Below are 27,876 nucleotides of genomic sequence, written 5' to 3' on the forward strand. Positions count from 1 at the left end.
CTTATTCACATCAAAGGCATCTATCAATGCACGTGGATTTTCTGTTTAGGACTCTGCCTGTATATTGCACTCAAGGAACAGATATATTAATACAAAATTAAACTTTACCGCAGTACTTTCTCCCACAGTAATAAAAAAATCTGCAGCATATTACCACTATGGCCTCAAGCACTAGATTTTAGAAGAGCGATATTTCACTATTACCTCAAAAAGGCTGCTACTCTACAATCAGCCTTGCTCGTGCTTCTGAAAATTTGTAAAAATAGACACACATCTGTGGTATTAAAAAAGCTTAAAAGCATATTCTCCTATTGAGGGGACCCATTGGCAGCATGCTCTAACAGCAGTAACATCCGCTCCTCATACCCTAAATGGAAACCCCATTACTACCCGACTCCCCCTCCCTAAATCCTGAGGCTAAATTAGGGTAATATTTACCGGGGGGAAAAAAAAATCTTTCTGGCTACTAAGTATAGTTTTAAAAACCACAATTACATTCCCAGAAAGCCAAGGCCAGGTTATACCTATTTGCACGTGTCAATCTTGTCTTGCTGCTTAAACAGTTTTAACTGTCTTATCCTTCAGCATCTCCCCAACATACCCCACACAGCTCACTGCTTTTTGATGACCGCTAACAGGACCCCCGCAAAACTCCACAAATCCCAACTACCAGGTGCCCAAGGCAAGCGGGGGCAGGAGGCGGCTCCCCGGGGAGGGGAGGGGAACGGCCCCGGCTCCCAGTCCCCAGCCCCGTTTGGCCTCACCCGGACCTGAGCCTGCGCCTCTCGCTCTGGTCCTGCCGCCCACACCAGCCCCCCGCACCCACTCGCAGCCGGTGGCCAGAGCCCCCGGCCAGCCCCGCTGCCGGCAGCCCGCCCACCCCGGGGCAGCCCGGCGGCTCCCCGCCCCGCCCCGCCCCGCCCCGCCCCGCCCCGCGGCGGCGGCCGGGCGGCGAGAGCGTGTGGCGGCGGCGCCGCGCTCGGCCTGATTTACGGCTCTGCTGAAAATAGCTCCCGCACCGCCACCGGCACCGCCACCAGCAACAAGTCGGGTGAGTGCGGCGGCGCGGGGGCGGCGACCTTGCGGCCGGCTGAGGCCCGCGCCGAGCCGGGGCCCGGCCCCGGCCCCGCTCCGCCCCGGCAAGGCCCGGGCGGCGGCGGCGGCCGAGGCGAGTGGAGCCGCGTCGCGTCGCCGGGGCCCTGCGGCTGGCCGTGCCGGGCGGGTGCCTAGCCGGGCGGAGATGGCGCGATACCCCTGAAAAATCACCGGGAAAGTTTCCCAAGTTTCCCGGCGGGCCTGCCGGGCTACCGCGGCCTCGGGCGGACGTGAACGCGGGCTCTTTTCTCCCACCTAGGGCCCGGCGAGGAATGCAACAGACGGCCCGGGATGAAGGCAGGCACCCCTGGCAGGAGCCGCTCGAGAGCGTCAGCGTCTGCCTCCCCTTCCGCTGCCCGCGATGCGGTGACCACACCAGGTTCAGGAGCCTCGCCTCTCTGCGGGCGCACCTGGAGTACAGCCACAGCTACGAGGAGAGAAGCCTCCTGAGCAAGAGCAGCCTGTTTTCACCCCTGAAAGACGCGGAGCTGATCTCCCCGCTGGAGTCTGCCACCCAGGGCAGCCTGGGGAGCCCCGGCAGCGCCATACAGCAAAAAGGGCCCTACCTGAATTTTTGCGATGCGTCCTGCGAGAGCACAAAGCGCAGGCAGCCTCTGGAGGTGGAAGCTGAACGCCCCATCTCCTACGCTGCAAACTATGTGTCGGCTGACTCTCCCAGTGAGCAGATTTCTAAACCCGGCCTCCCGGCCACTGACTCCAAAGCCTCCTTCGAGGCACACGTCAGAGAAAAGTTTAACAGGATGGTAGAGGCCGTGGACAAAACAATTGAGAAGCGAATCGACAAGCTTACCAAAGAGCTGGCCCAGAAGACGGCGGAGCTGCTGGAGGTGCGGGCAGCTTTTGTGCAGCTGTCCCAGAAGAAGCAGGAGGTGCAGCGGCGGGAGCGGGCCCTGAGCCGGCAGGTGGACGTGGCAGTGGAGATGATCGCAGCCTTGAAGCAGCGCCTCACCGAGTCTGAGGAGGAGCTTCACCGGAAAGAGGAGTAAGTGGGGAGGCGAGAGCTGATGGTTTTGTGCGGGCTGGCCAGCACCTGTGCGAGTGAAAGCCTTTGGGGGAGAAGAGAAGGGATGGTTCGGTTGCTTGCTGATTATAAAAGGGCCTGGTGCTCACCAGCTTCTGATCGCTGTATTTCTAGAGTTGTAGCCCATGTGATCATGTCCCCTGCAAGGCAGGGGACAGCTCCCTGAGCAGGTGGCTTTCATGCTTGACTCCACAGTGACTAACTCTTACACTCTCTAATGTCTGTGTTGTATCCCTGGTTTCATGGGGGTAGGGACAAGTAGAAGCTGTCATCAGCATGTAATCTGATTTACACTGACACCTCTAATCTGTTATCTTTTTAAGAAGAGGTAGGTCGACAAGTGCTGGAGGAAGTATGTAAGAATACCCAATAGCACCTTTTCCCTGAGGTCATCCCACCATGGTCAGCAGGCTGCTTGTGGAGTGGGATGGTCTCCCGTGCAGCAGCAAGCTGTACTGGAGACAGTGCTGAAAAGGCCACATCCGTGTAGGTGTTTTAGATGGACACAGAACTGTGAAACTGGAATTGCTTATGTGGGAATGGGAAGCAGATGCCAGAGTCGTTCTGACTAACCTAGGCCATCTAAAAATATGTTCGTGATGCATCTATTAAAAATGTAGTGATAGCTGATATATTATTTATACATGAACTACTTAGTTTATTCAGCACTTGCTGAAACCTTTCAGGCTTTTCGGAGCAACACAACTTATTTTAGAGGAATGCAAATAAAGAGCCTTGGTAATGGAGTGCCTCTAAACCAGTTCATCAGCTTACAAAGGGAAGATGAGAAGTGCTAGTTGCCATGACGCTGATCTTGGAAGAAATAAGGAAGGTGGTGTAGGAGTTCAGTGTAGGAAGTTTGGAGGGCTTTCATCGTTCCTTCTTGTAGTCTAAGGGCTAGGAAGAAAAGCTGATGGTGGCTCCTATATCAGTAGGAATCATCTATCTTGAGGCAGTGCTATAGATTTCCCAGAGGAGGGGACAGCAAAGGTGGTGGGACTTGAGCCTCTGGGGTGTGTATCTTCCTTGAAGGGATATTCAACAGAACCTCTGATTTTTGAAATATCAGGTGATCCTCATGGAAGAGAAGACTGAAGGACTCAAGATGAAGCTAAAGATAATAGTGGAACTGAGTCAGATTTGAAAGTATGCTGGAAGGAGGCCATGAAGATAACTTACAGTTTGAAGTAGTTTTGGTATTCCCATCTAGCCAAGCTCCCCTTATGGGCTCTTTCACAGTGTGATTCATCCTACTTGTTCTAGAAAAGTATCTTAGAGGGGGACGGATTGCTCTGTGGAGGTCCTTCCTCCCTCTACAGACTAGAGGGGGACCTCAGGTAAGCAGCCGTCTTAGGCTAGATGCTGAACTTCAGATATCTAAAGTTACGTGGTATGAATCTTACTCCAAACTAAACGCAGAAAGTGTTTTTAAAATTCAAGGCTTGAGATCCACAGAAAAACCATGACTGTCAGGAGAAAGCAGAAACCATTCAGTGGAGCAAAACCAGAGTTCTGCGGTGCTGCAGAAGAAGAAAAGAGCTCGTGGAAAAAGAAAGGGGGGAATAGAGTTACCTGGGTAGAAAGAATGGGTAGTATACAGGGAGGATGGCAAAGGACACTGATCTGTGAAAAGTACAAGGCAGCAAAAGTTGCGATTTTTAATTATATTAGGAAAAGGCACAAGGAAGAGGCCGCTTGCTCCCTTGGCAGACTGCTTGCTAGCAGCAGTGGCAGGCTGTGGTTCTGAGGCCAGAAAAGACTGAACACAATGAGAGAAGTGGGGAAACACTGTCCTTCACACTAGCACATTGCCAGGCTCGTGAAAGGGGCAGGAGCTCAGGTAATTGCTGTTTATAATTCTAGCCATCTCTAAAGGAGGAGGGTGAATGCATAAGCAGTTGAGGTAGCTCCTAAGTTGGTGTTACAGGGAAGACCGAAGGTTATTTGACTTGTAAGAAACACTAACCAAAAAAGGCAGTTGCACAAGAGACTTCACCTGAGTACCCAGGGCATTGCTCTTCTAGGATTACCACTAGCTTGCTTCAGCTTTCAATAGAGAAGATAAAAAAAACTTGGAAGCAAAAGCAGCAATAGGAATGAGTGAATAGATATTACACAGTGGTGTGTTAATTTCTAAAGGTAAATGAGCCTAATGCTTGCTAGTGGGTAGGATGAAAGAATATCAGCCCAGAGTACCGAGGGGAAAAGAGGGGAGTCATAGTATGTTCTTGCATGTGCCTGTGCCTAGGCCCATAGCGTTGCCTTTTAGAAGTCACTATGAAGGTACTCTGAGGAGGCTGGGAGGGTGTAAAAATAGGTAGAATTCACTTAGAAAAACTGAAAATAGGTAATTGTTTTCTTGTTCAGATGGTTCCTGCATTTCCTATCTTGGGTGATAACAAGGGATAGTGCCATAGAAAAATGCACCGTACGGTTTCCCAATTAAAAGGCCATTGTATAATTAGCAAATTGAGAAGGAAGGTAGGTATAAACAATGCTTTGTAAAAGCAGGACTAGTACTTCTAAGGGCAGCTTTTCAGATTTGAACCTCTAAAAATGCCTGAGACGCTTAGCTTTGTGCCAGTAGCAGGGAGGCACTGGATGGTATGCTTTGGTAGAGGGAAGAGAAAGGATGTTCATGACTCTGGTAACAACAGTGTCGCTTATCTGTTTTTTCTCATGGACTGTTGGTAAATTCTGAGACCTGTCTACATATTCATTCCTGTGTGTTCAAAAACTTATTTGGTGTGCTGAAAAGACTCTCTCCTTCAAAAAAGGAGGATCTCAACTTTGGCTTTGATTTCTGGAAGAAGTCCAGATGATTAGAAGGCCAAACAAGACTGCTTAATGGAAATCGCAGAAGCAAGAGTCCTCACTGCAGACTGTGGAAAGTCAGAGGCAGCCCTTAGGGACTGCTTTGATACTTGCTGACCTTCAGAAACAAATGCTTTCATCAGTTTCTTTGGATTTTTTTTTTTCATAAGCAGTCTTGTGAATATGGATAACTTTTCCCAAAACTAGCATTGATATTGAGCCACTGTAGCTGAAAATTTGTTCCTCTTTCCTCTTTGTAGGAGGAAAAAGAAAACACTTTCTTCCCTGAAACACCTCCTTACCATCTTGTTTCTAAGGAAGTAAAAGAAACCAGTCTTCCTTTGGTCTCTGAATGGTTGTCCCCACTACCAGAGATCATGGAATAGGGTGCATGTGAAAACAGGAAAGGGTTTTTAATCAACATGCATTTCTAGATCTCAAAGAGAGTGAGGTATGACTACCCTAGATCAGTCTGAGGGGTTAAAAAAAAAAAAAAACACGAACAAACTCCAAAAGAGGAAAAAAATTCTAGTCCAAGCCATGGATAAGGTCACAAAAACAAATAGCTTTGGAGGCACTGTAGAGAAGCTGAAAACTTTTATGGAGACCCCTTCAAGTAATTCTTGAAAAACAACAGTGTTCTGATAAAGAAGTTACAGGTGTTTATACTGGGCCCATACTTGAGTATTCCTCCATATCCACCTACTCTGTCAGTATCTTACATGAATGAACAATCACTATCAGAGATCAAATGACTCCATAATACTGAATTTAATAATCCAGTTTATTATCATCTTTATAAAATGTGCCCAGATAATCCAGGGACCTATCTGGGCTATTAGGCTAGACCTGCATCTACATGTAAGAATGAAAGAATTAACCAAATATGGAAGAGGATGTATTTGCAGGTTTAATCATCACTTCTGACCTATAGATTGGCTATGAAAAAATGAAAAAGTTAGGATTTAACAAATTTCTTCAGAAGGGTATACAAGAAGATAGGAAAAAAAACAGTACAATTGCACTTTGGATAACGGTTCTGATTTTGGATCCAACTGTGAAGTCAAATAGGAAAGCTAAGGGAAAGGAAAAATGTGCATTAGCAAGAATAATTTGGTCAGAAAACCCCAAGAAGACTTAGGGAGGAAGGATCTAAATTCTTTGTTTAAACATCTGGGTTTCTGGAAGGAGGAGATGGAGCTCTTCTAGGCCTCGCATATTTCCTTTCTGCCCAGTGTAGCAAAGGCAGACATCGCACTGCTGTGACTCTGGCAGTCCTCAGCGGAGGCAGTAGACCTGAGGTCACTTCGACTTGATGGAATTTCATTTCTGCTTCTCTGTTCTAGCTGTAGAAGCCCATATGTCCTGAGCCTCTGCTTGGACCAAGCATGTGAGATAGAGACATAAAAACTGTGATCCACCAAGTGGTCACATTGTCAGAAGCTGGTTTCTCTGATGTGTTCTCCAAAGCAAGCAGCAAGTCTGTAGACTTCACAACTCCGTAGGGAGTAAATTGTTCTCAGAGTTATATTGTCGTTGCTAATCAAAGCACTAATTTCAAATGACAGCACTGTTTACTCCCTCATTCTGATGAGAGGGAGGAGTGTTGGTTTTGGCAACCAGCAGGCACAGGGCTGCCCATTTGAAGAGTTTGTAGGGCAGTAGGGTTATTTCTTTAGACTTGTCAGTTGATTTTTTTTGTTTGTTTTTTTTAAAATAAAACCTATAGCAGTCCAACAAAGGAAGTGATAAAGCAAAGATATCTTTTTAGTTAAATTTTATTCCTGTTCCCTTTGCAGAATGGCTGCGCTAATATGCACACAGGTATGTCGTGGTTTAACCTCAGCCGGCAACTAAGCACCACACAGCCGCTCGCTCACTACCCCCCAGTGGGATGGAGGAGAGAATCAGAAGGGTGGAAGTGAGAAAACTCATGGGTTGAGATAAAGACAGTTTAATAGGTAAAGCAAAAGCTGTGCACGCAAGCAAAGCAAAACAAGGAATTCATTCACTCCTTCCCATCGGCAGGCAGGTGTTCAGCCATCTCCAGGAAAGCAGGGCTCCATCACGCGTAATGGTTACTTGGGAAGACAAACGCCATCACTCCAAACATCCCCCCTTCCTTCTTCTTCCCCCAGCTTTATATGCTGAGCATGATGTCACATGGTATGGAATATCCCTGTGGCCAGTTTGGGTCAGCTGTCCTGGCTGTGTCCACTCCCAGCTTCTTGTGCACCTCCAGCCTTCTCAGTCAGTAGAGCATGGGAAGCTGAAAAGTCCTTGACTAGTGTAAACACTACCTAGCAACAACTAAAACATCGGTGTGTTATCAACCTTGTTCTCACCCTAAATCCAAAACACAGCACTGTACCAGCTACTAGGAAGGAAATTAACTCTATCCCTGCCAAAACCAGGACAGGGTACATGCTGTTATACTAGTGTGATATCCTCATGGAGATGAGCTTTGGTGAGGGGCAAGACAGGTGGAGGTACCACACTAACGACACTAATACATAGTTGAAGTAGTCTTACTCTAAGCACAGAAAAGTGTCACAAAAGTCACTCTTGTGTCACTTATTCTCATATTTAGAAAGTCAAAAGGCCAAAGCTTTTTTTTTATTATTTTGGGGAAAAAAAGAAAACTGGATGTTCTAGAGAAGCAAGCACAGCTACCAAAGACAGGTCCCAGTTCACCAACCTGCCTCATTTGGGCCCTGGACAGTTTTGATGAATGATGGCTACAGGGTCAAGCTTTCAGCAGAGCTGCTGAGCAAACGAATGATTTAATTAGAAAATGTGCCCCGAAAGGGATTATTCAATGTTTGATGAAGGAGAATGCAGCTGAGAGCGAGTACTGTGATCTTAAAGATAACAAAGAAGTCTGCCCAAAGGGAATAAGACTGTGTTGAATAAGACCTCAAGAAAACAATTGAAACTAAAATCAGCTATGAACTTTACTTCTAGAGGACACCAAGAGGCTTGTTTCTGGAAGTTATGTAAGAAAATGAAACCGGTAGAGTTGGTTTTTCAGTAAGTCTGAACAGGGAAAGCATTTGAAGTTATGGTCCTCAGCTGGAAGCTACATTCAATGGTGACTTAAACAATTTCACTTTGTCTGCTAATTATAGGGTAAGAGCATTAATGTAGTACGTTGTCATATCTCTGACAGTAGTTTCTTTAACCAGTCTAATGCATTTGCTTTGAGACTGTCTGGTCATGCTTCTGCTCTGGCACAGCCTGCAGTGCGAGGGCTATTTCAGAATAGTTTCATTTCAGAAACATTTCCTGTGGTGGGGAATAGTTATTGCCACAGGCTTCACCTTGGATTTGCAAGTAATGGAATTATCTGTGCAAGTAACATCTCGACAATGGGATTAAGAGTTGGCTCTTAAAGATCATTGCAATTTATGCTTTAAAATAACAGCTTTCCTTAAAACATGCATTTCAGTTGTACAACAAAACAGTTTTGATTTTGCTCTAAGTAGAATAAGACTACAGCTACATATCGTTCTTCCACCCTCAGTTTCAGGTGGTCCCACTCCCTCTTCCCCACTTCCTTTTATCTTCCCACTCAAGAGATTACTGCCCCCCCCACCCCCACTGCACTGGTTCGAGTGTAGCATGATTATCCCACAGAATGGCTCTGTGAAATAAAGCATTTTAATCTTCACGGTGTCACCCCAGTAAGTTCAGGGCTCAGATCTAGAGCACAGCCCACTGAATGGGTGCAACTGGTAGGACAATAACTTTCTGAGGGGAGGAGGTGTGAACCTCTTAAATCGAATGTGCTGATAGTGGTGTAGGAATGTGAAACCACAACCTAATGAATAACAGATAGCAGCCTTTAGGCAATAACACCAATGGGATGAGGTCAGTGGTGTTAATACTTAATGAATACACATATTTTAAATATTTTCACAAGTAAATCACTTTACTACTTACTGTAGTAGGAATTTTCCCATCTTCAGGTAAAATAATGTAAGTGTTTGGTTTTCTATTGCTTTTAGGCGGAGTTATTCCAAGTGCAATTCTCTAAAGGGATTTGATACTTGCCTTCAGAATCTGCATAGAGCCTCAGGCTTTTCTCCACCTACAGAGCAGTTGCAGGTGTCAAAGTTGCTGTAAATAGTGCTGGGACCAGTATTATGCATCTGTAGGAGGGCTTGGTCGCAATGTGAGAAATCATTAGCCCTTCTTGTCAGTTGTTAAGGAGCTGGAGCTGTCCCAACCTCTGCATCTACTCTGTGTATCACATGCTTAACTGCTGAAAACCGTACAAATACTAAGGGTATCTGCAGGGTCCACATGCCAGCAACTGCTTCGGGAAAACAAGAACTGCAGCTCGCTAGTCCTGCAAGGAGCACTGTATAATGTAGTGGATAAAGGCAGAAGAATAAATGTCACCTAGTCAGTCTATGGTTTATAACTTTATTTACCACAGCTCATACTGTTTCATGACAACAGCCTCCGTAAAGAAGGTTTCAGGAAGTTTCAGGGCAGGCTATCTGCAGTTTTTCCATGAGAGCAGCTAGGCTGCAGTTGGAATGCAAAACGCCAAACTAGTTAAGTCTGGTGAACTACAACAGGTTAACTCCCTGGCAGAGTCAGATTAAAATAAAAGCTTTGGCAGCAAGTCTTTCTTGCCTACAGTGAGTCCTTCCCTCTGCACTTGTTTTTTCAGCTGAGCACCTCTGAGTTGCCTGCTGCACTGCAATAAATTCCTCCTGGGCTCCTCTGGCACTGGGAAGAGCTCTTCTACGGCAGTCTGGCAGTACGGGCACCTCCTGCTCCTCTTGGATGCCTCCCAGGTTGCATCCCCCTTGTCTGCTTTGTCTTTCCCTCTTGTTTGCCTCACCCTGTTGCCACAAGCTGCTGGCAGTTCGATGTGCCCTCTGCTCTCTGGGCAGCAGCAACGATCCCTCCTCCTGAAAAGTTTTGTCTGACAAGAGCACCCAAGACAAAGCAAAAACCCCACCTTTCTCCCTGCTGCCTGCTCACAGCCCTTTAACAAAATGTTTTGCTATACAGCTTACCTTAATATTAGTATGGTAAACTGTGAGCAAACAGATGAGATCACTCTGCTATCCATTACAGAAATTTAAAGAGATCTGAGCTGCACTGAGCATCATCTACTCTGCTCAGAAAATTTAATGGCAGGATCTAGAGCTTATGGTGCTACAGCAAGTACCAGGGTGCAGCTGAGCAAAAAGGGGCAGGAGTCTGCAGGCTGACAGGCAGAGAGCAAATGGAGGAGCAGAGTAGAGTGGGAAAGAGATGATGCTGAGAGCAGAGGAGTTCAAGGGGAGTTAATAACTCTACATAACCTTTTTTTAATATAGCAGCAGTGCTCCAGATGTAGAATAGTCTGCACAGGGTAGCAGAGACCTCTCATTAGAAAGAACAACGCTTCAGGTCTGAGCCAGGCTTTAACAAATGATTCCCGTTTCAGGTGAGCGCTGCTGACAAGGCTGTTCTGTCAAGACACAGAGCCCAGCAGGCCTGTGCTGCTGTGCTCTGGTTTATGCCTCTACCAATTGGGCCCTGCAATATTCACGGGCTCAGCTTCCCCCTGACTTCATGAGGAGCAGCATCTGACCTCTGTGAACATCCATCTTTCCACAAGCATAAGAGCAGAGAGTAAAAGATAGAAATCATATCACATAATCCCCCCAAAATTGGCAGAGGCCTGGAGCGATAAATTGAAAGTAAAATAAAGAGCATAAGCAAAAAAACATCACAGCCATCTAGAAATAGAATCGAAGTGAGAGGGTCATCAGTATGCCTAAGAAAAAATCTGGGCAAACTACAAGAGACAAGTGTCCTGGTTTCGGCAGGGATAGAGTTAATTTCCTTTCTAGTAGCTGGTACAGTGTTTTGGATTTAGGATGAGAACAAAGTTGATAACACACCGATGTTTTAGTTGTTGCTAGGTAATGCTTACACTAGCCAAGGACTTTTCAGCTTCCCATGCTCTACTGACTGAGAAGACTGGAGGTGCACAAGAAGCTGGGAGGGGGCACAGCCAAACTGGCCAAAGGGACATTCCATACCATGGGACGTCATGCTCAGTACATAAACTGGGGAAAGCTGGCCGGGGGGGCCGCTGCTCGGGGACTGGCTGGGCATCGGTCGGCGGGTGGTGAGCAATTGTACTGTGCATCACTTGTTTTGTGTATTATTATTATCATCATATTATTATTATCATTTTATTTCAATTATTAAACTGTTTTTATCTCAACCCACGAGTTTTTCTCACTTGTGCTCTTCCAATTCTCTCCCCCATCCCACCGGGTGGGGGGGAGTGAGCGAGCGGCTGCGTGGTGCTTAGTTGCCGACTGAAATTAAACCACGACAGTCCTTTTTGGCGCCCAACGTGGGGCACGAAGGGTTTGAGATAATAACAGATTAACCAGAGTGTATTAAGGAACTTATACCTGTTAGTGGTTGTGGGTCACAATGTTGGTTTCTCTGTTCTTGATATTGATTTGTATAATCTGCATCGCACTCTTTTTCCTGCTGTACTTGTTAAAGATTGGTGTTGGGTTTTGCAGTTTGCTGTGGTCTGCAGTGAATAGTAATGTCTCGCTTGTGAGGTTTGTTTTTAGAACATTGACCTTGACGTTAGTGTGGTATGTAAACTTTGCAATGAAGCCGTTACTGTACCACGGAGACCATTTCGTGGAGACAACTAGCAATTGCAGTAACTTTTCTGAGAGTTTTTTTACGGAGGAAATACAGAATGGCAGTGTCACTACCTTCTTCTATGATGTTTCCTCCTTCATTACAGTAATTTTTCAGTATTTTGAACATCCTTGGGCAGTTAAGATACTTCTATTATTGTTTTGGTTTTGTCTAAAGTTGGTAAGCAATTTAAGAATATCACCCAGAGATCTGCCCCAAGGCTGAATAATTATGAGTGGCAGGGTGTGTGGGACAAGATGGGCAAGTACCTAGGCCAATGGGCACCCCCAGTGTTTTGGAACTTCACCCCTGAGCAAGTGCAGAATCCTGAAAAGTTAGAATATTTGGAGAAAGTATGCTGTCACCCTGGCAACTCCAGAGAGATGCAGATCATTGCAACGTGCTGGGGCCTGGCCCATGCCTACCGAGCCCTGTTCAACACCATTCAGTACCCTCAAAGGGAAGAGAAGGTCTCTGGCTCTGACAGTAAAATGACATGCACTGCGGCCACTCAGACCCGGGCAACGCACCCTGCAGCCACTCCGACCCCAGCACCATGCACTGCAGCTACTCAGACCCCGGCAACAGGCTCTGCGGCCACTCAGACCCCGGCGACATGCACTGCGGCCACTCCAACCCCGGCAACAGGCCCTGCGGCCACTCAGACTCCGGTGACATGCACTTGCACTGCGGCCACTCCAACCCCGGCTGCGGTATAGAGCACATTTTTTACATCTTGCCCTGACTGGCCCAGATGCTCCGTGCATCCTTGGCATAGACTACCTCAGGAGAGGGTATTTCAAGGACCCAAAAGGGTACCGGTGGGCTTTTGGTATAGCTGCCTTGGAGATGGAGGAAATTAAACAGCTGTCCACCTTGCCTGGTCTCTAGGAGGACCCCTCTGTTGTGGGGTTGCTGAAGGTCGAAGACCAACAAGTGCCAATCGCTACCACCACAGTGCACCGGCGGCAATATCGCACCAACCGAGACTCCCTGATTCCCATCCATGAGCTGATTCGTCGACTGGAGAGCCAAAGAGTGATCAGCAAGACCCGCTCACCCTTTAACAGTCCCATATGGCCAGTGCGGAAGTCTAATGGAGAGTGGAGACTAACAGTAGACTATCGTGGCCTAAATGAAGTCACGCCACCGCTGAGTGCTGCTGTGCCAGACATGCTAGAACTTCAATACGAATTGGAATCAAAGGCAGCCAAGTGGTATGCCACAGCTGATACTGCTAATGCGTTTTTCTCAATCCCTTTGGCAGCAGAGTGCAGGCCACAGTTTGCTTTCACTTGAAGGGGCGTTCAGTACACCTGGAACCGACTGCCCCAGGGGTGGAAACACAGCCCTACCATTTGCCATGGACTGATCCAGACTGCATTAGAACAGGGTGGAGCTCCAGAACACCTGCAATACATTGATGATATCATCGTGTGGGGCAACACAGCAGGAGAAGTTTTTGAAAAAGGGAAGGAAATAGTCCAAATCCTGCTGAAGGCCGGTTTTGCCATAAACCAAAGTAAGGTCAAGGGACCTGCACAGGAGATCCAGTTTTTAGGAATAAAATGGCAAGATGGACGTCGTCAGATCCCAATGGATGTGATCAACAAAATAACAGCCGTGTCTCCACCAACTAGCAAAAAGGAAACACAAGCTTTCTTAGGCGTCGTGGGTTTTTGGAGAATGCACATTCCAAATTACAGTCTGATTGTAAACCCTCTCTATCAAGTGACCCGGAAGAAGAACGATTTCAAATGGGGCCCTGAGCAACGACAAGCTTTTGAACAAATTAAACGGGAGATAGTTCATGCAGTAGCCCTGGGGCCAGTCCGGGCAGGGCAAGAGGTAAAAAATGTGCTCTATACCGCAGCCGGGGAGAATGGCCCTACCTGGAGCCTCTGGCAGAAAGCACCAGGGGAGACTCGAGGTCGACCCCTAGGGTTTTGGAGTCGGGGATACAGAGGATCCGAGGCCCGCTATACTCCAACTGAAAAAGAGATATTAGCAGCATGTGAAGGGGTTCGAGCTGCTTCAGAAGTGATCGGCACTGAAGCACAGCTCCTCCTGGCACCCCGACTGCCGGTGCTAGGCTGGATGTTCAGAGGGAGGGTCCCCTGTACACATCATGCAGCTGATGCTACATGGAGTAAGTGGGTCGCACTGATCACACAACAGGCTCGAATAGGAAACCCCAGTCACCCAGGAATCCTGGAAGTGATCATGGATTGGCCAGAGGGCAAAGATTTTGGAATATTGCCAGAGGAGGAGGTAACGCGTGCTGAAGAGGCCCCAATGTATAATGAACTACCAGAAAATGAGAAGCAATATGCCCTGTTCACTGATGGGTCCTGTCGTCTTGTGGGAAAGCATCGGAGGTGGAAAGCTGCTGTATGGAGTCCCATGCGACAAGTTGTAGAAACTGCTGAAGGAGAAGGTGAATCGAGCCAATTTGCAGAAGTAAAGGCCATCCAGCTGGCTTTAGACATTGCTGACCGAGAAAAGTGGCCAGTGCTCTATCTCTATACTGACTCATGGATGGTGGCAAATGCCCTGTGGGGGTGGTTGCAGCAATGGAAGCAGAGCAACTGGCAGCGCAGAGGCAAACCCATCTGGGCTGCCGCATTGTGGCAAGATATTGCTGCCCGGGTGGAGAACCTGGTTGTAAAAGTCCGTCACGTAGATGCTCACGTACCCAAGAGTCAGGCCACTGAAGAACATCAAAATAACCAGCAGGTGGATCAGGCTGCTAAGATTGAAGTGGCTCAGGTGGATCTGGACTGGCAACATAAGGGTGAATTATTTCTAGCTCGGTGGGCCCATGACACCTCAGGCCACCAAGGAAGAGATGCAACATATAGATGGGCTCGTGATCGAGGGGTGGACTTGACCATGGACACTATAGCCCAGGTTATCCATGAATGCGAAACACGCGCTGCAGTCAAGCAAGCCAAGCGGTTAAAGCCTTTTTGGTATGGAGGACGATGGTTGAAATATAAATATGGGGAGGCCTGGCAGATCGATTATATCACACTCCCACAAACCCGCCAAGGCAAGCGCCACGTGCTTACAATGGTGGAGGCAACCACCGGATGGCTGGAAACATATCCCATGCCCCATGCCACTGCCCGGAACACTATCCTGGGCCTTGAAAAGCAAGTCCTATGGCGACACGGCACCCCAGAAAGAATTGAGTCAGACAATGGGACTCATTTCCGAAACAACCTCATAGACACCTGGGCCAAAGAGCACGGCATTGAGTGGGTGTATCACATCCCCTGTCATGCACTAGCCTCCGGGAAAATTGAACGATACAATGGACTGTTAAAGACTACACTGAGAGCAATGGGTGGCGGGACGTTCAAACATTGGGATACGCATTTAGCAAAGGCCACCTGGTTAGTCAACACGAGGGGATCTGCCAATCGAGCAGGCCCTGCCCAGTCAGAACTTTCACGTACTGTAGACAGGGATAAAGTCCCTGTAGCGCACATTAAAAATATGCTGGGGAAGACAGTCTGGGTTATTCCTGCCTCAGGCAGAGGCAGACCCATCCGTGGGATTGCTTTTGCTCAAGGACCTGGGTGCACTTGGTGGATAATGCGGAAGGATGGGGAAGTCCGATGTGTACCTCAAGGGGATTTGATTTTGGGTGAGAATAGCCAATGATCTGAATTATGTGATGTTAAGTACTAACTATAGTTATAATAGTTATACTAATAATACACAGATATACTAATAATACTAATAATATTATATGCCATACTAATGTTATTACAATAAGAATCACCCAGACTAATGAAGAATAACTTCAGTGAAACCAAGCAAAGCACAGTGATGATGGTACCAGAACTGACTTCAACATGAAACAATCCAACACCACATACCATCTCCATTTTTTCCTACCCTGAAAGATTATTATGACAGATGGAGCCTGAAGTCATGGACTAAATGAACTCACCGAACATTTTAGAGGGATGGCCCACAAACGAAGGGAATGATATCTCTGTGTGTGTGTGTGTATATATATATAAAAAAAAGGGGTGGTGATTAATGAAAATGTACTGGAAAATATGAGACTTGAGCATGACGCAGATGGTATAGAATAAGGGGTGGATATTGTCCTGGTTTAGGCAGGGATAGAGTTAATTTCCTTTCTAGTAGCTGGTACAGTGTTTTGGATTTAGGATGAGAACAAAGTTGATAAGGCACCGATGTTTTAGTTGTTGCTAGGTAATGCTTACACTAGCCAAGGACTTTTCAGCTTCCCATGCTCTACCGACTGAGAAGGCTGGAGGTGCACAAGGAGCTGGGAGGGGGCACAGCCAAACTGGCCAAAGGGACATTCCATACCATGGGACGTCATGCTCAGTACATAAACTGGGGAAAGCTGGCCGGGGGGGGCCGCTGCTCGGGGACTGGCTGGGCATCGGTTGGCGGGTGGTGAGCAATTGTACTGTGCATCACTTGCTTTGTGTATTATTATTATTATTATCATATTATTATTATTATCATTTTATTTCAATTATTAAACTGTTTTTATCTCAACCCACGAGTTTTTCTAACTTGTGCTCTTCCAATTCTCTCCCCCATCCCACTGGGTGGGGGGGAGTGAGCGAGCGGCTGCATGGTGCTTAGTTGCCGACTGAAATTAAACCACGACAACAAGAAAGGCAATTAAACAGATGAACAGCAGCTGCAGGAAGCTACATGAGTTCTTTGAACCATTTCCCTATTGTTCATGGTGGGAGGAAGGTAAAAATTCTTCTGGGAACTCCCTTCAGGTAACCAAGGCATAGCCATGGCACGGAGCGAGCTCTCTGAGGAAGAGGTGTTGGAGCAAGTAGAGACACTTATTAGCAGTCATTCCTCGGGGCTTGATGTTGTTCTTCTGAGAGATGAGAATGAAGTGGAAACAAAGAAAGTAGCTGCTAACAGAAGTGCTGGTTATCAGCACAAGGCGTGCGACCGAGACCTGGTGGGTGGGTATATTCTGACTCCTGTCTTTATAAAGGGAATTTACAGAGTGCTGGTACCATTTCAGCTGAAAGGAAAATGTTTAGATAAAAGTTATTAAAGGCAGGTTCATAGGCTGCATAGAGACAGCTAAACAAACAGAGAAAAATTATGGAAGTGCTACTACTGCTGCTAATAACAGTTCCTACAAATAATGGCATGTAGGATGCCAAGTTATCTTGAGTAGTCTAGAAAGCAAGGAAAATACTAGGGAATTTATTAACACTATGTGTCTGTTTTCCTCCTGATAGTGATCGAAGTCTTCCAGAAAAAACACTGCTTCCCCCTGCCCCCTCTATAGCACAGCTCACTAAGGAGATATTTGTAGGAAAGGAAAAATTTGTGGGTGATTTGTTCATGCCACGGAGCAGGCGATTAATGAATGCTTTTGAATTACCTGTGCTGACACAATTACAAATGTTAGCATTCATGAAGCTATCACCCTTTTAAAAACAAATGCCAAGTCCTCGATGCTTGTGGCCTCCCACTGCAGCGAAATGCACAAGCCAACAGCAGCCCCGGAAGGTACTTCCTCGTGGTGTCCCAGGCTGACAGCTCCCCGCTCTGCCCCAGCCTTCCTGCAGGAGGGCCAGTGGCCTGGCGGGCCACGCGCAGTTCTCCTTCCTTACCCAAAGGGTAAGGGATTTGGAGCCGACCTGCTGAGTTTCTGTCCTTTTGAGCTTCCTGTCCACTATAAAAGAGGAGCCTGCCAGAGTGCCAAGGGCTTCAGGTTGCTCCTACGCTAACACAGAGTGGCATCATGAAATCAAAGGAGTTACAATGCTGTAAGCGCAGTGAGAATAAAGCCCTAAAATTGTCCTTAATGAGTTTAGATTGGCTTCTTCCTAAGCATTCTTCAGGCTTTTTATTACCAGGTCGCTCTGGGCAAGCTAATAATCACAGAAACTGTACAGAACCTTGAAATGGAATGGATTAGCTGAGCTTAACAAACAAGGTACTTCTCTGTTTCTTAAGCAAGATTTTGTGGGTAAGTTAATATAAACTAATATTCATTGATGTTCTTCGTCCAAACAATACGTGCTTGTTTTTACCTCATTCCTACCATTAGATCAGCCGTGCAAACAGCCTCTTGCTGTGGTTTAGAGCAGGCAGACCCAGCCTGAATCCTAGATGGCGAATTTCCATAGCTGACCACTTGTGCCTAACTCTTCTTAGCGCAAACCAGCTCACTGTTAAAACAGCTTTACTGAGTTAAACCAGTTATCTACAACTATACTGAGTTAAAACAACGAAATGCAGAGAAACTTTGGATTTGTTATAAACAAGCTAAGCTTTGAGAGGCTCTTACTGCTACAAACTGTTTCCTAGTTTCTGTCTAAAATGCTTTTTCCTCAAGTGATGTGTTTCTACCAAGCAGTCATGCCCTTTTCATGTGGCAAGCACTGGTTCCCCCAACTCCCACCCCTTCAGTTTTGTACAAAGCGAAAATTAACATGGTTTCATTGGCAGAGCAAGAACTGTTTATCCAGGCATTTAACTGGGGAAGTCCTGCATGCTCAGATTTGCCATTTTTCGTAACACGTGCTTCACTCTGTAACCAAACTTCTCCCACCCAGAAACTCCCGATCAGAGGTCCAAGTGGTGGCCTGATTACTGATAGTAAACTGATAGTATGCAGAGCACTTAAAATGAGCTATGTCTCAGTACAGAGCTGGGACCTTTCACAGTCAGCAGCGCTATCTGTTTCTTCCAGTCATGTTAGCAGACAAGAAACATTTCTAAACTCCTGACCTAAAACTTGCTCTTCCCATGCACATACTCCTTGGTCTGTAATCTGTAGATTATCTAGTAATCTCCCGTGCTCCCACTAGCTCCAGATCATAACACTGCATTTTGACATACTTGCAGGATTGCAGGCAAAATGAAGTTTTACGGCCACAGTAGCTCTTTTAAGTTAGGAACCACCCCAGTAGCAACATTAAACTACCGTTGTAAGATTATGATGAACTGGGAAGGTGAATTTGGGGATTCATCCACTTTTCGTCATGTTTCAGGGCTGATATACACATGGGTAAGTAAAAAAAAGATAAGGTGGCTGTAGCTGTCTCCAGATACCTTGAGAGGTGATGCTTAATGACATTTCTACCCTGTGGACCGCTAAGGACTATTTCCAAGAGACCTAGTAATGTGACAAAAAATCCCCAAACCCACTGCCCATAAACTTAAATTCAGCATTCAGGGTTCCAGATCTTCACTAAATGTCCACAAAAAGGTTGAAATCTCTTAATAGAGGTGAAGGACAGTAATTAGCCACCATAGGCTATCGCCATAAAAAACAGGAGAAGCATCAGTAATTTTTTGACAGCAGTGAGATAAAGGCCCTTCCCATTATTTAAATGTGGCCTCTTTGCAATGTTTCTGTCTTGCAGAGAAGTTGTTACTTTCAACCACTTCCTGGAAGAAGCAGCAGAAAAAGAAGTGCGGGGAAAAGCCAGACTCCAGCACTTCATTGAGAACCTGTTGCAACGCGTGGATCTGGCAGAAAGGCAGCTAGAATATTACCAAAATCAGCAGATGGTATGCAACCACACCAACATCAGCGAGCACGTGGTAAGCCAGCAAAGTCCTTCCCTTCATTGTCACCCACCACCAGAGGGAAAGTACTTGAGTTTGAATACGGGTGGGCCCAGTGGGCCCAGGCTAATTGGTACTCCAGACAGATCTGGATTTGTGAAACGTTTCTTTAGACGTGTTTTATTTATATTTTAAACTGCCACTTCACATGAGTGAAAGGAGCAGAGGTTGTAAGAGCAGCAATAGCCAAAGATGGCAAAGGGAGAGCAGAGAATAATGAAATATTTGCCAGATACTTAATTTTTTTTTCCAGCTTTGGCTATTGCTGCTGTTACCTTTGCAACAAATGCTTTCCTTTATGTCACTTAGTGACTTGGCAGTTTTTTGGAGATGTCTAAAGATTTTCAGGAAAGATGTGGATCCCTACAGAGGACATGTCAGCCTGCTGGCAAATCGGCTTGCTTTCTGTAGTAACCTATCACAGGACTCTTAGAAATGGTGAACGGATTCCCACAGGCCTGTCCCCCCCAGATTAGAAATCAAAGCTGTCTGAACATTGTTTTTTAAAATACATTTCTTCAAAAGCCCTCATTATTAATACTTAAACTCAGTATTTTCCCTACAATGCGTTACATTTATATGGTGAGTTTTATCCACATGACTTCCAAAGAACATTTCAGTTTAAATGAATACCCCATGCTTCCTATGCTAAGTAACTGCTCATCCTGGGAGGTGAGAGGAAAGGCATTTGGTCATGCACAGCACTGAACAGGTATGTAATGGTGGAAAGCAAAGGTTCCCATAGCCACTTGGAAGACAAAGAACTTTAGGCAAGGCCTGAATAAATGTAGATGTGCTGAAATCTAACGCAGGACATCTCAAACAGTGTCTGTGAGAACACTGAGGGGGACTGTAAAGATGGGCCTCGGTATTAAATCATCTCCCCTGCTCTTGATGTGTTTACCGGGATCCCTGGCTCAGCAGTGTCCCTTGGGGAAGGCACTAATTTTTGAGGCAGCTGCCCTGCTTTCTGAGTGACTTCAGCATTCCTCTAAGGTCATCCATCCAAATATTGACCAGCCTGACCTTCAGGAGGTAATTACAGAAAAGCACACCATGAGATGGCTCCAGACTCCATCCAAGACGGATGACAAGCAAAGTTAGGCTGGGCAAAAATCCATCTGCAAAGTGTGGACAATACCAGGGACAGAGGGAACATTTATGAGAACATAATCATTTTCAGATGCCAAATCTGACTTGCTTGGCTCAGTGACTTCATTAAATGATATTCAAAGGCTCAGTCCAGTAGCACTGGTGGGAGATCAGTACAAAGAACTGATTTAGTACCCAGACCGATTTAGGCTGAGCTGGCATTAAACACCTCCTTTCCTGACCTCCACTAAAAGAGGGACTAAACAAAGTGTTGCCACGCTGTGAACCAAACTGTTGTAAAAAATGAAGTCATGCGAAGTTGTGCTGGCACTGAGGCTATGTTGTTCCTAGCTGGTCTCAGGATTTGGGGTGGGAAGGGAGAGAAATGCTTGCGTTCTCACCCTCCACCCTTCAGTGCCACTGTAGGCGGAGCCAAGGGCTTGTAGCTGGAGTTTCCTAGCCGCTTGTGTGAAGGAAATGTATCACTGCAAAATTAAAGGCTCTGAGAGGAAGTTAATTTAATAGTTTATTCAGGCACTGTCCCTTATTAATTATCTTGAACACAATAATTACTTCTCATTGTATCCACACTGTTTACTCTAATGTGAAAGATCTCTGTTCAGCCCACACTTCTTTAGCAATTTACTTTGATTATAGTTATGATAAAAATAATGGGGAAAAAATCCAACCACCAACAACTCGCATGTTACGAATTTTGAAAACAGATGTAATAAGTTGGAGTAATAATCTGTAAAAGGGTTTTTTTTTTCCCCGTTTCTTTCATGAATATTCTTCTAGTTTTAACAGCAGGTGAGAATGGAAATACGATTTTGAAGACTGCACATATTTTATCCCTGTACTTTAATTACTTGATAATGTAATATTAATATTAATAACCTGTTTCTATTTTCTTTGCAGTTTACAGACATTTCATTAAATAAGAAACCCAGATGCCTGTATGTATATGTTTTTATTTGTCTCTTACTTAAAGATACTGACTTGACATGCTTACATTTCTGCTTTTGCATTTCACCTTATCCAAAAGCCTGAATCAGGTTGGGTTTGGATCAGGTTCTATATCAGAGTATGATCTATATTTATGTCATGTAATAGAGGAAAAACAGATTTCTGCTAGATCAAACCTAAAATCAGATATTCTGTAAAGAAAAAAAGAAGAAAAATTTTCTGTTAAATGAATGACTCCCTCCTGCTGACTATAATAGCCTATTGCAAAGCTACAGTAGTTGAATCTCTTCAGCAAACACAGGCCAAGTTCAGCTGAAAATATCTTTAACATTCTGTAGGTAGGAGATAGACAGCTGTCATTTCCTAACTGACAGTAACACCATCGCCTTAATAATCACGTGTAATCAAACAAGTGCCCCAACAAAGCACGGGCACTGACAACATCTCAGGTTACTCAAGCAGCTGTCCTGGGAGCAGCAGAACTAATTGTGGCTGGTTTCCCATGTCTTTGCAACTTGGTCATGAGTCCCAGCGGCTGGTTCAGAGCATCACGCATGCTGCTTGGCCAAACGATGATCAGGCAGTGCATCCTCCTCAGGGCAACCTTCCTTAGTGGGGACACGAGTTTGGGTCTTTTTCCCATTGCCATGAAACCTGTTGCGTCACCACAAGTCTGGGACTTCTGCGTCCCTTCCAGATTTGTTTGTGTTTGACCAACGGCTTCAAGGATTACTGGAAGACTGAGAGACACATGAACAGATGGATGGGCTGGAAAATAAACTAAAAATACAATGTATAGCCTACTGGGTTGGGGGGGGGCTTTTTGCTCTTTGGGTTGTTTTTGTTTTTCATATATCTTAGTCCTAGCAGGCAACTGGTCAAGTACCCTTTTGCTGATAAGCAGTGTTTGCATTAATAATTAACAGCATGGGGCTTTAGCTTTGTTTTTTCTACTTTTTATTTTCATAGCTTTTATAGGGTTTTTTTTCCCTACTGATTTGAGATTCTGGAAAAACTTGATTATCCAAAGTAGACTTTGAGTTGACTGTGTATACACTTTACAGGCTTCTAGATGTCTTAATATGATTGGAATCAAGGAAAATAGAATTAAAATATAACCAGTGAATTCAGTGACTCAGTGAGATGAGTCCTTCCATTGACAAGTCTTTGGTCTAAATATAATGCAGTTTGGTAAAACCCATTAATTGCTGACAAATAGTGGGAGTTCAAAGGCATATATGAAATTGTTTAGAGGTTTCTGTTTAACTACTGATATACTTCTCCTTTGAAAAGACATTGTCAAAACTAGAATTTAGTAGTAGCCTTTATTTGGAGTTACCAGATTAAAAATATCCCAACTTGTCCTATGAAGCAGGGAGGATAGAGGAGAGGATGCTCAGAGGGCTGGGAAAGTTTTGTTTTGCTCTGCCTGTTCTGTGGATGAATCCAGCATTTGCATTCACCACACCAGCTTTATTAAGAGCTCTGACTCAGCTCAGCACATAAAACAAGGTTTTAATGATATGTACCAGTTAAAAAAATTGGGAAGTGTTACTACCCATCCAGAAAATTCAGTGTAGTCTCAGGGGGTTTGGCGCCACTGATGGCTTATGTTATTTGGGATCAATGGCTGGACTTGCAATCCCTCTTGCTCCAAGGCCTCTGCCTTGCTTCCCAGTTCCTTTTCTCCAGTTTCTCCTGGCTGTTTTCAGGAAGTGCCCCACTGAGGGCATGGCAGAACTTTGCTGATGCTCACCAGCCATTTCTCAAAGGGACTGTGCACTTTGCCGGCACATCTGTGCCTAAATCAACTTTAAATGCCAGCTCCCATTGTGAAGAAGCCAAGAATTAGGTCTCTCGAAATCATGAGACCTGTCCTGAAAAATACCTGATGTTTGTGAAATGCAGCAAGAATAGGATTGTTCTTAAGTGTCTGTGGCAGTGGGGTGCATTTAGTCACATCATTTCAGTCTTTCTCCATAATGCGACAGTTTAGGAATATGTTTGAGTAGAAGTTCAGACTCTCAGAGTCACTTGTATCGAGGAGCTGCCGCTTTCAATGAAAAAACATTTCCCGCATCTGGAGCTGGCAGCATTGCATTTCGTGTGCAAATGACCTGCATCTTCATCCGTCTTAGATACCTTCTTACCCTGACTGTGAATTAGGGACAGACGTCCGTCTTCTCTACCGTAAACTTGTTCAATTTAAATACAGTTTAGCTCTTTTAGGCAATCCCCTCTGATCATATTAACCTTGACCTTCTTCTGGTTTTAATAGCATCATTCAGTGCAGCAAAGGAGTGACTAACATCACCTGCAATAAGGCCTGCATGTGCTTTGGGAATAAATGATGTAACTTTTTCACCATAACAACATCTGAGAAAAACAAAGCACTACATCTTTTAACAACAACTAAGTAATGGACTGTAACAACAGCGCTCAAGAAGTGATCATAAACCAGAGTAGCCAACACTTGTGCATTTACACAAGTCATTTCTAACCCCTAGCAAGTGGTCAGAGCCCAGGCCTGCACCAGGCCAGCATGGCACAGCACCTGCAAGCTCCAGCTTGGACCTGCACGGCATTTTCCCCCAAAACTTCCCCATAGTGAAGTCTGGTTGGCAAAGCTGCCAACCAGGGAAGACTGTTCTGTAGGTAAGGCTCGGTTCCTGTGCTGTCGACTGGCCCTCACTGCCTCCCGCCAACAAATACAGAGGCTTTCGTGACACCCTTCTGGTCTTTTAAAGAGCAGGAGAGGGCTTGCACTGCATGCACTTGAACAACCACAGCTTTTTCCAAAACTGGCTTTGTCAAGTGTGCAATATTGTTTAACTCCCAGGAGAAGTAATACTACAGATACATGGCTTTCAGAAATAATGAGCTATGGAAAATAGCCCTACGGGACCCCTTAAGAGATCAACTTGTACATCAGCACATCTGTTCTTCACTTCAGTCACAGTAGCTGGGCAGACATGAACTGGTGCCTTACGTTCATAGTGCTGCTGTTACACTACGTGTATCTGCTGTAAAACAGTTCAAGATTATGTTCAAAGGGACTGTAATGATCGATCTTAGCTAAACTGTGGAACTGCAGTTTCAATGTAAAATTTCAGAGCAGAGGGCATGGTTCAGCCTTTGCAGCACCAGGCACCATGCTGTCACTCCACCTGAGCTCACCGATTTCAGCAAATCCTGCTGGGTCTGAACCATCACAGAGAAAACAAAGAATTCAGCTTACTTTGGCCTTTAAGCTTTTGTACCCTTCTTCCCACCAATTTCTGTATTCCCCTTTCCTCTTCTCCCGTTTCAAATCAAAGCCTAAAAGCAAAGCTAAAGTTTCCCTAGATGGGTGGCCAGCACAAAGGCAGAGCGTGGAGTTTCCTGAGCTATTGGCCATTAGTAGCAGCCACAGTCCAGGGCAGCACTGAGATCCCACCAAGAAGTTCCTACAGTTCCTGCACCCACTTTCTACTGTTATTGGTGCTGCGTGGTCTTCCAAAGATCATGGGATGTTCATTCTTTGCAGAAGGTTGCCGTGAACATGTGCATCTTTAAAATCCCTGTAGATCACCAAGTTACGAGAATATAGACCTCGGGAAGGTCTCAGCACTCCAAAATCAGCAGAATGCTATCTGAATAAAAGTGCAGGTGAACATACGTTAAGAGTCCACCAGTAACACATGTAGGGGTTCTTATAGTGAGGGATGCTTTTGAGTATTGAGAAATGTAATTCATCTTGAAACTCGTTTTTAACTTTCAGCCTGGTCCTGTAAAACAAGGCTGTTTCTGTCTTCAAAAATACATGGGTTTGGGACATCTTTCACTTTGCAAGATTGAATAATAGTTATTAATAATCACTATTATTAATTTCAGGAGCCGAGGAAGTCAACACGTTTCGTATAACGTCCCTGATGCAAAGCCTCATTCCTTTCAAAAAGGGAGAATCTTGTTGAAAAAAGCAAAGGATGAAAAAACCAGCTTGCAGCCAGTGAAATGCTTCTATGAACCTGTTGATTGCTCAAGAGAAATATGGAGAGCACAAAAGAAAGGTGAACCAGTCTGCTCTGCCAGGAAAGCAAGCGCAAAATCCAAGATGGGTAAAAAGGCCAAACCGCTATAGGAATGGCTAGCAATATATACTAACGCAGGAGCTTGGCTTCAACAGAACAAATATTGAATGAAGTTAATCATCCTACTTTTTCCTATCCATCTGGCCATGCCAAAACATATCAGATATAGAGAAATATATACAGTATGGAAAATTTATATTATTTAGTAATGCCATTCCCTCTTTGGGCGCTGTAAGAGAAGTGACATTTTATTCAGTTTACATGGAGGTTTTTCTATTTATTTAATTATTTATTTATAGAGCTTATTTTAAATGACTGCATTTATCTTGCTGGGCAGTACTGTGGCTGTATGTTTAATTATTTTAGCGGCAGCATGTGGCCTGGTAATTTATTTTCCATCTGTGCTGTTGCTGAAGTTCAGAAGAATCCATTTAATCGGCACCTAAATAGTCAATCTTTCAGCTTAGGTAGGTATAAGATCAATGATTAACTGTTACCTGCACAGACATACTTAGATGCAAAAGGTCTACTTGAGTTGCTTGAAGGCTGTTTACAGCAGTAGATTGCTACCCTGGATTTTCTGCCATACGCCCGATGGGGCACATTTCCACATTTTATTCCATATATTAAACAACTTGATCCTGCCAGCAGCCACGTCGTCTGTTGGTACAAGTTTGGACTGCTCCGGTGTCTCAAGCACAGCTTTCAAATTCCAGAAGCTGTATGGTTTTGCTATACGTACCAGCCTCTGGTGTCATTCAACGAGGAGACCAGAAGCTGGTACTGCATCCCTGACAAGCACGGCCTGCAATGAGCCAGAGGAGAAGTTTCAGTATCACGTGCCAGCAGCAGGTTGTTACCAGCTGTGGCGCAGCAAGTGAAAGGCTAAAGCAACGTGTTACATTGCATGGCACCATGTTCAATGCCTGTGCTTGGTTTTAGGCGAGAGGCCTAAAATGGCTATGATCATAACTGAAACCCTTCACATTTTTATCTCTGAAAAATCTTTACAGGGCTGAAAGATCCCTGAATTTCAACTAGAAACCCAAGAGCAAGGAAGTTAGAGATGATTGCAGGACAGGAATGCGCATGTTTACATTGGTTTGTGCCAATTAAAAGGATCCTTATTTATCAGAGTATTTATCAAGATGATTTTTTGTGTGTACAGTTTTTTGGTAACATGAATCCTCATGCCATGTTTACAGATATGAACATCCTGTCGATGTTACTGATGAGCTTTGTTTTCTCAAGAAAAAGAAAGGATAGGTGAGACAAGTCTGTGTAATTTATTTTTCAAATGCTCATAACAGATGTAAATTGTTTTTGTGGAAGGTGATTTTTACAGTATGTGTACAAAGATTTGTGAAAAATGTTTTTCATTTTTTATAACTATGACTGTAAGCAGAACTGAGTATTAACAGGCAGTGTATCACTATGATTACTGCTGCAATAAGCACGTGAGTTGCAATATTTTTAAAGCAGAAGATGACCAGTCAGCTAGGATCAGGTAACTACAGATGTCATACATTTGTCAGTGTACAGAGCTCCCAGAAAGTAGCAGAGTGAAGAAAGAGAGTATTATTCCTCACTTTTATTTTAAATAGTGTATGTGGAACAATCAGATATATGTTTAAAGTTTCTCAACACTGTTTCAGTAGAAAGGCACAGTGTAAAACCAATTCAGGTATTTAGGTTGTAATGACATTTTAATGTTTATTTAACCACGTCACAAGGCCGCACTTGGCCTTATGCTAGGCACTGTGTGTGGTGAAAAGGAGTTGTTAATTGTGTTGCATGGGTTTGGGTCAGATCATATGTTAGGACAACTTTCTTAGGCAAGCCACAAAATAGAAACATCCTTTAGTTTTTTCTGTTGCTTCCCACATCCTTTTACAAACCTGAAAAAAATGACCCTTTTTGAAGATAATAAAGGTGAACTTTAGAAAGATAATAAAGTAAAATATATACATCCGTTCCTTTATCCAGTTGACACTGAAAGAATATTTTTATTTTTAAATGCCTATCTACTCTGTTAGTCACCAAAGTTAAGTGCAACTACTAGTTCACAAATGAGATGTTTATTTTATTATTTATCACGCCAAAATCTTGACTGTAAGTTGTCCTTTTGGGGGAAGAAGAGAAAAAGAGAGTAAAAGAAGTTGCACGTTCTTAAACTTTTCAAATCCTAAGTTACAGTTACTTGCTGAACAAATGCCAGGTTAGTTAATTAGAAAGAAATTGGACTGTACTGTAACCCCAGATAAAAGTTTTTAGAATATAAACATTCTAATAATAAAGATCTATTTCTCAGTTACTGTGTTATTTAACTCTGACAATACAACGTTTCTTACAAAAGCCTACCCAACAGCAGATAAAAAGACACAAACAGCAGCCCTGCTTGGATTTCTGCTTATTCCTCAGATAAAACACCACGTCAATGAAGTTGGGCTGTCACCTTTCAAAGCATTACAAATTAACCTGAAAGACAGCTAACAGCATCTTGCC

General features: G+C 44.8%; 2 protein-coding genes across 12 annotated transcripts in view; one reads left to right on the forward strand and one right to left on the reverse strand.

The window, feature by feature from the left end:
* The window catches only part of RTKN2 (rhotekin 2), a 219,915-nt gene that overhangs the window by 55,895 nt on the left and 136,144 nt on the right, over nt 1-27,876 (reverse strand). The window lies entirely within an intron of this gene.
* ZNF365 (zinc finger protein 365) lies at nt 954-27,681 on the forward strand. 3 transcript variants are annotated; one of them, XM_076339329.1, is made up of 6 exons: nt 954-1,051; nt 1,355-2,098; nt 19,039-19,219; nt 21,254-21,291; nt 25,175-25,350; nt 26,577-27,681. In XM_076339329.1, exons 2-6 carry the CDS (start codon nt 1,368-1,370, stop codon nt 26,639-26,641), a joined length of 1,191 nt encoding a protein of 396 aa, XP_076195444.1. In that variant the 5' UTR covers nt 954-1,051; nt 1,355-1,367; the 3' UTR covers nt 26,642-27,681. The 3 variants fall into 3 exon arrangements, with proteins under 3 accessions (XP_076195444.1, XP_076195442.1, XP_076195443.1); XM_076339327.1 differs by having other exon boundaries at nt 25,175-26,649; XM_076339328.1 differs by lacking the exon at nt 954-1,051 and having other exon boundaries at nt 1,204-2,098; nt 25,175-26,649.

The sequence above is a fragment of the Aptenodytes patagonicus genome, chromosome 5, assembly GCF_965638725.1.
Source record: "Aptenodytes patagonicus chromosome 5, bAptPat1.pri.cur, whole genome shotgun sequence".
NCBI classification, from domain to species: Eukaryota; Metazoa; Chordata; class Aves; order Sphenisciformes; family Spheniscidae; genus Aptenodytes; species Aptenodytes patagonicus.

What these genes read in the sequence shown, in the direction of transcription:
- ZNF365 (XM_076339327.1), top strand. Translation starts at nt 1,368, where the DNA reads ATGCAACAGACGGCCCGGGATGAAGGCAGGCACCCCTGGCAGGAGCCG. An exon ending in CCAACATCAGCGAGCACGTG is followed by an intron (nt 19,220 to 21,253) that starts GTAAGCCAGCAA and finishes TTTTCTTTGCAG; the next exon opens with TTTACAGACATTTCATTAAA. An exon ending in AATAAGAAACCCAGATGCCT is followed by an intron (nt 21,292 to 25,174) that starts GTATGTATATGT and finishes TATTAATTTCAG; the next exon opens with GAGCCGAGGAAGTCAACACG.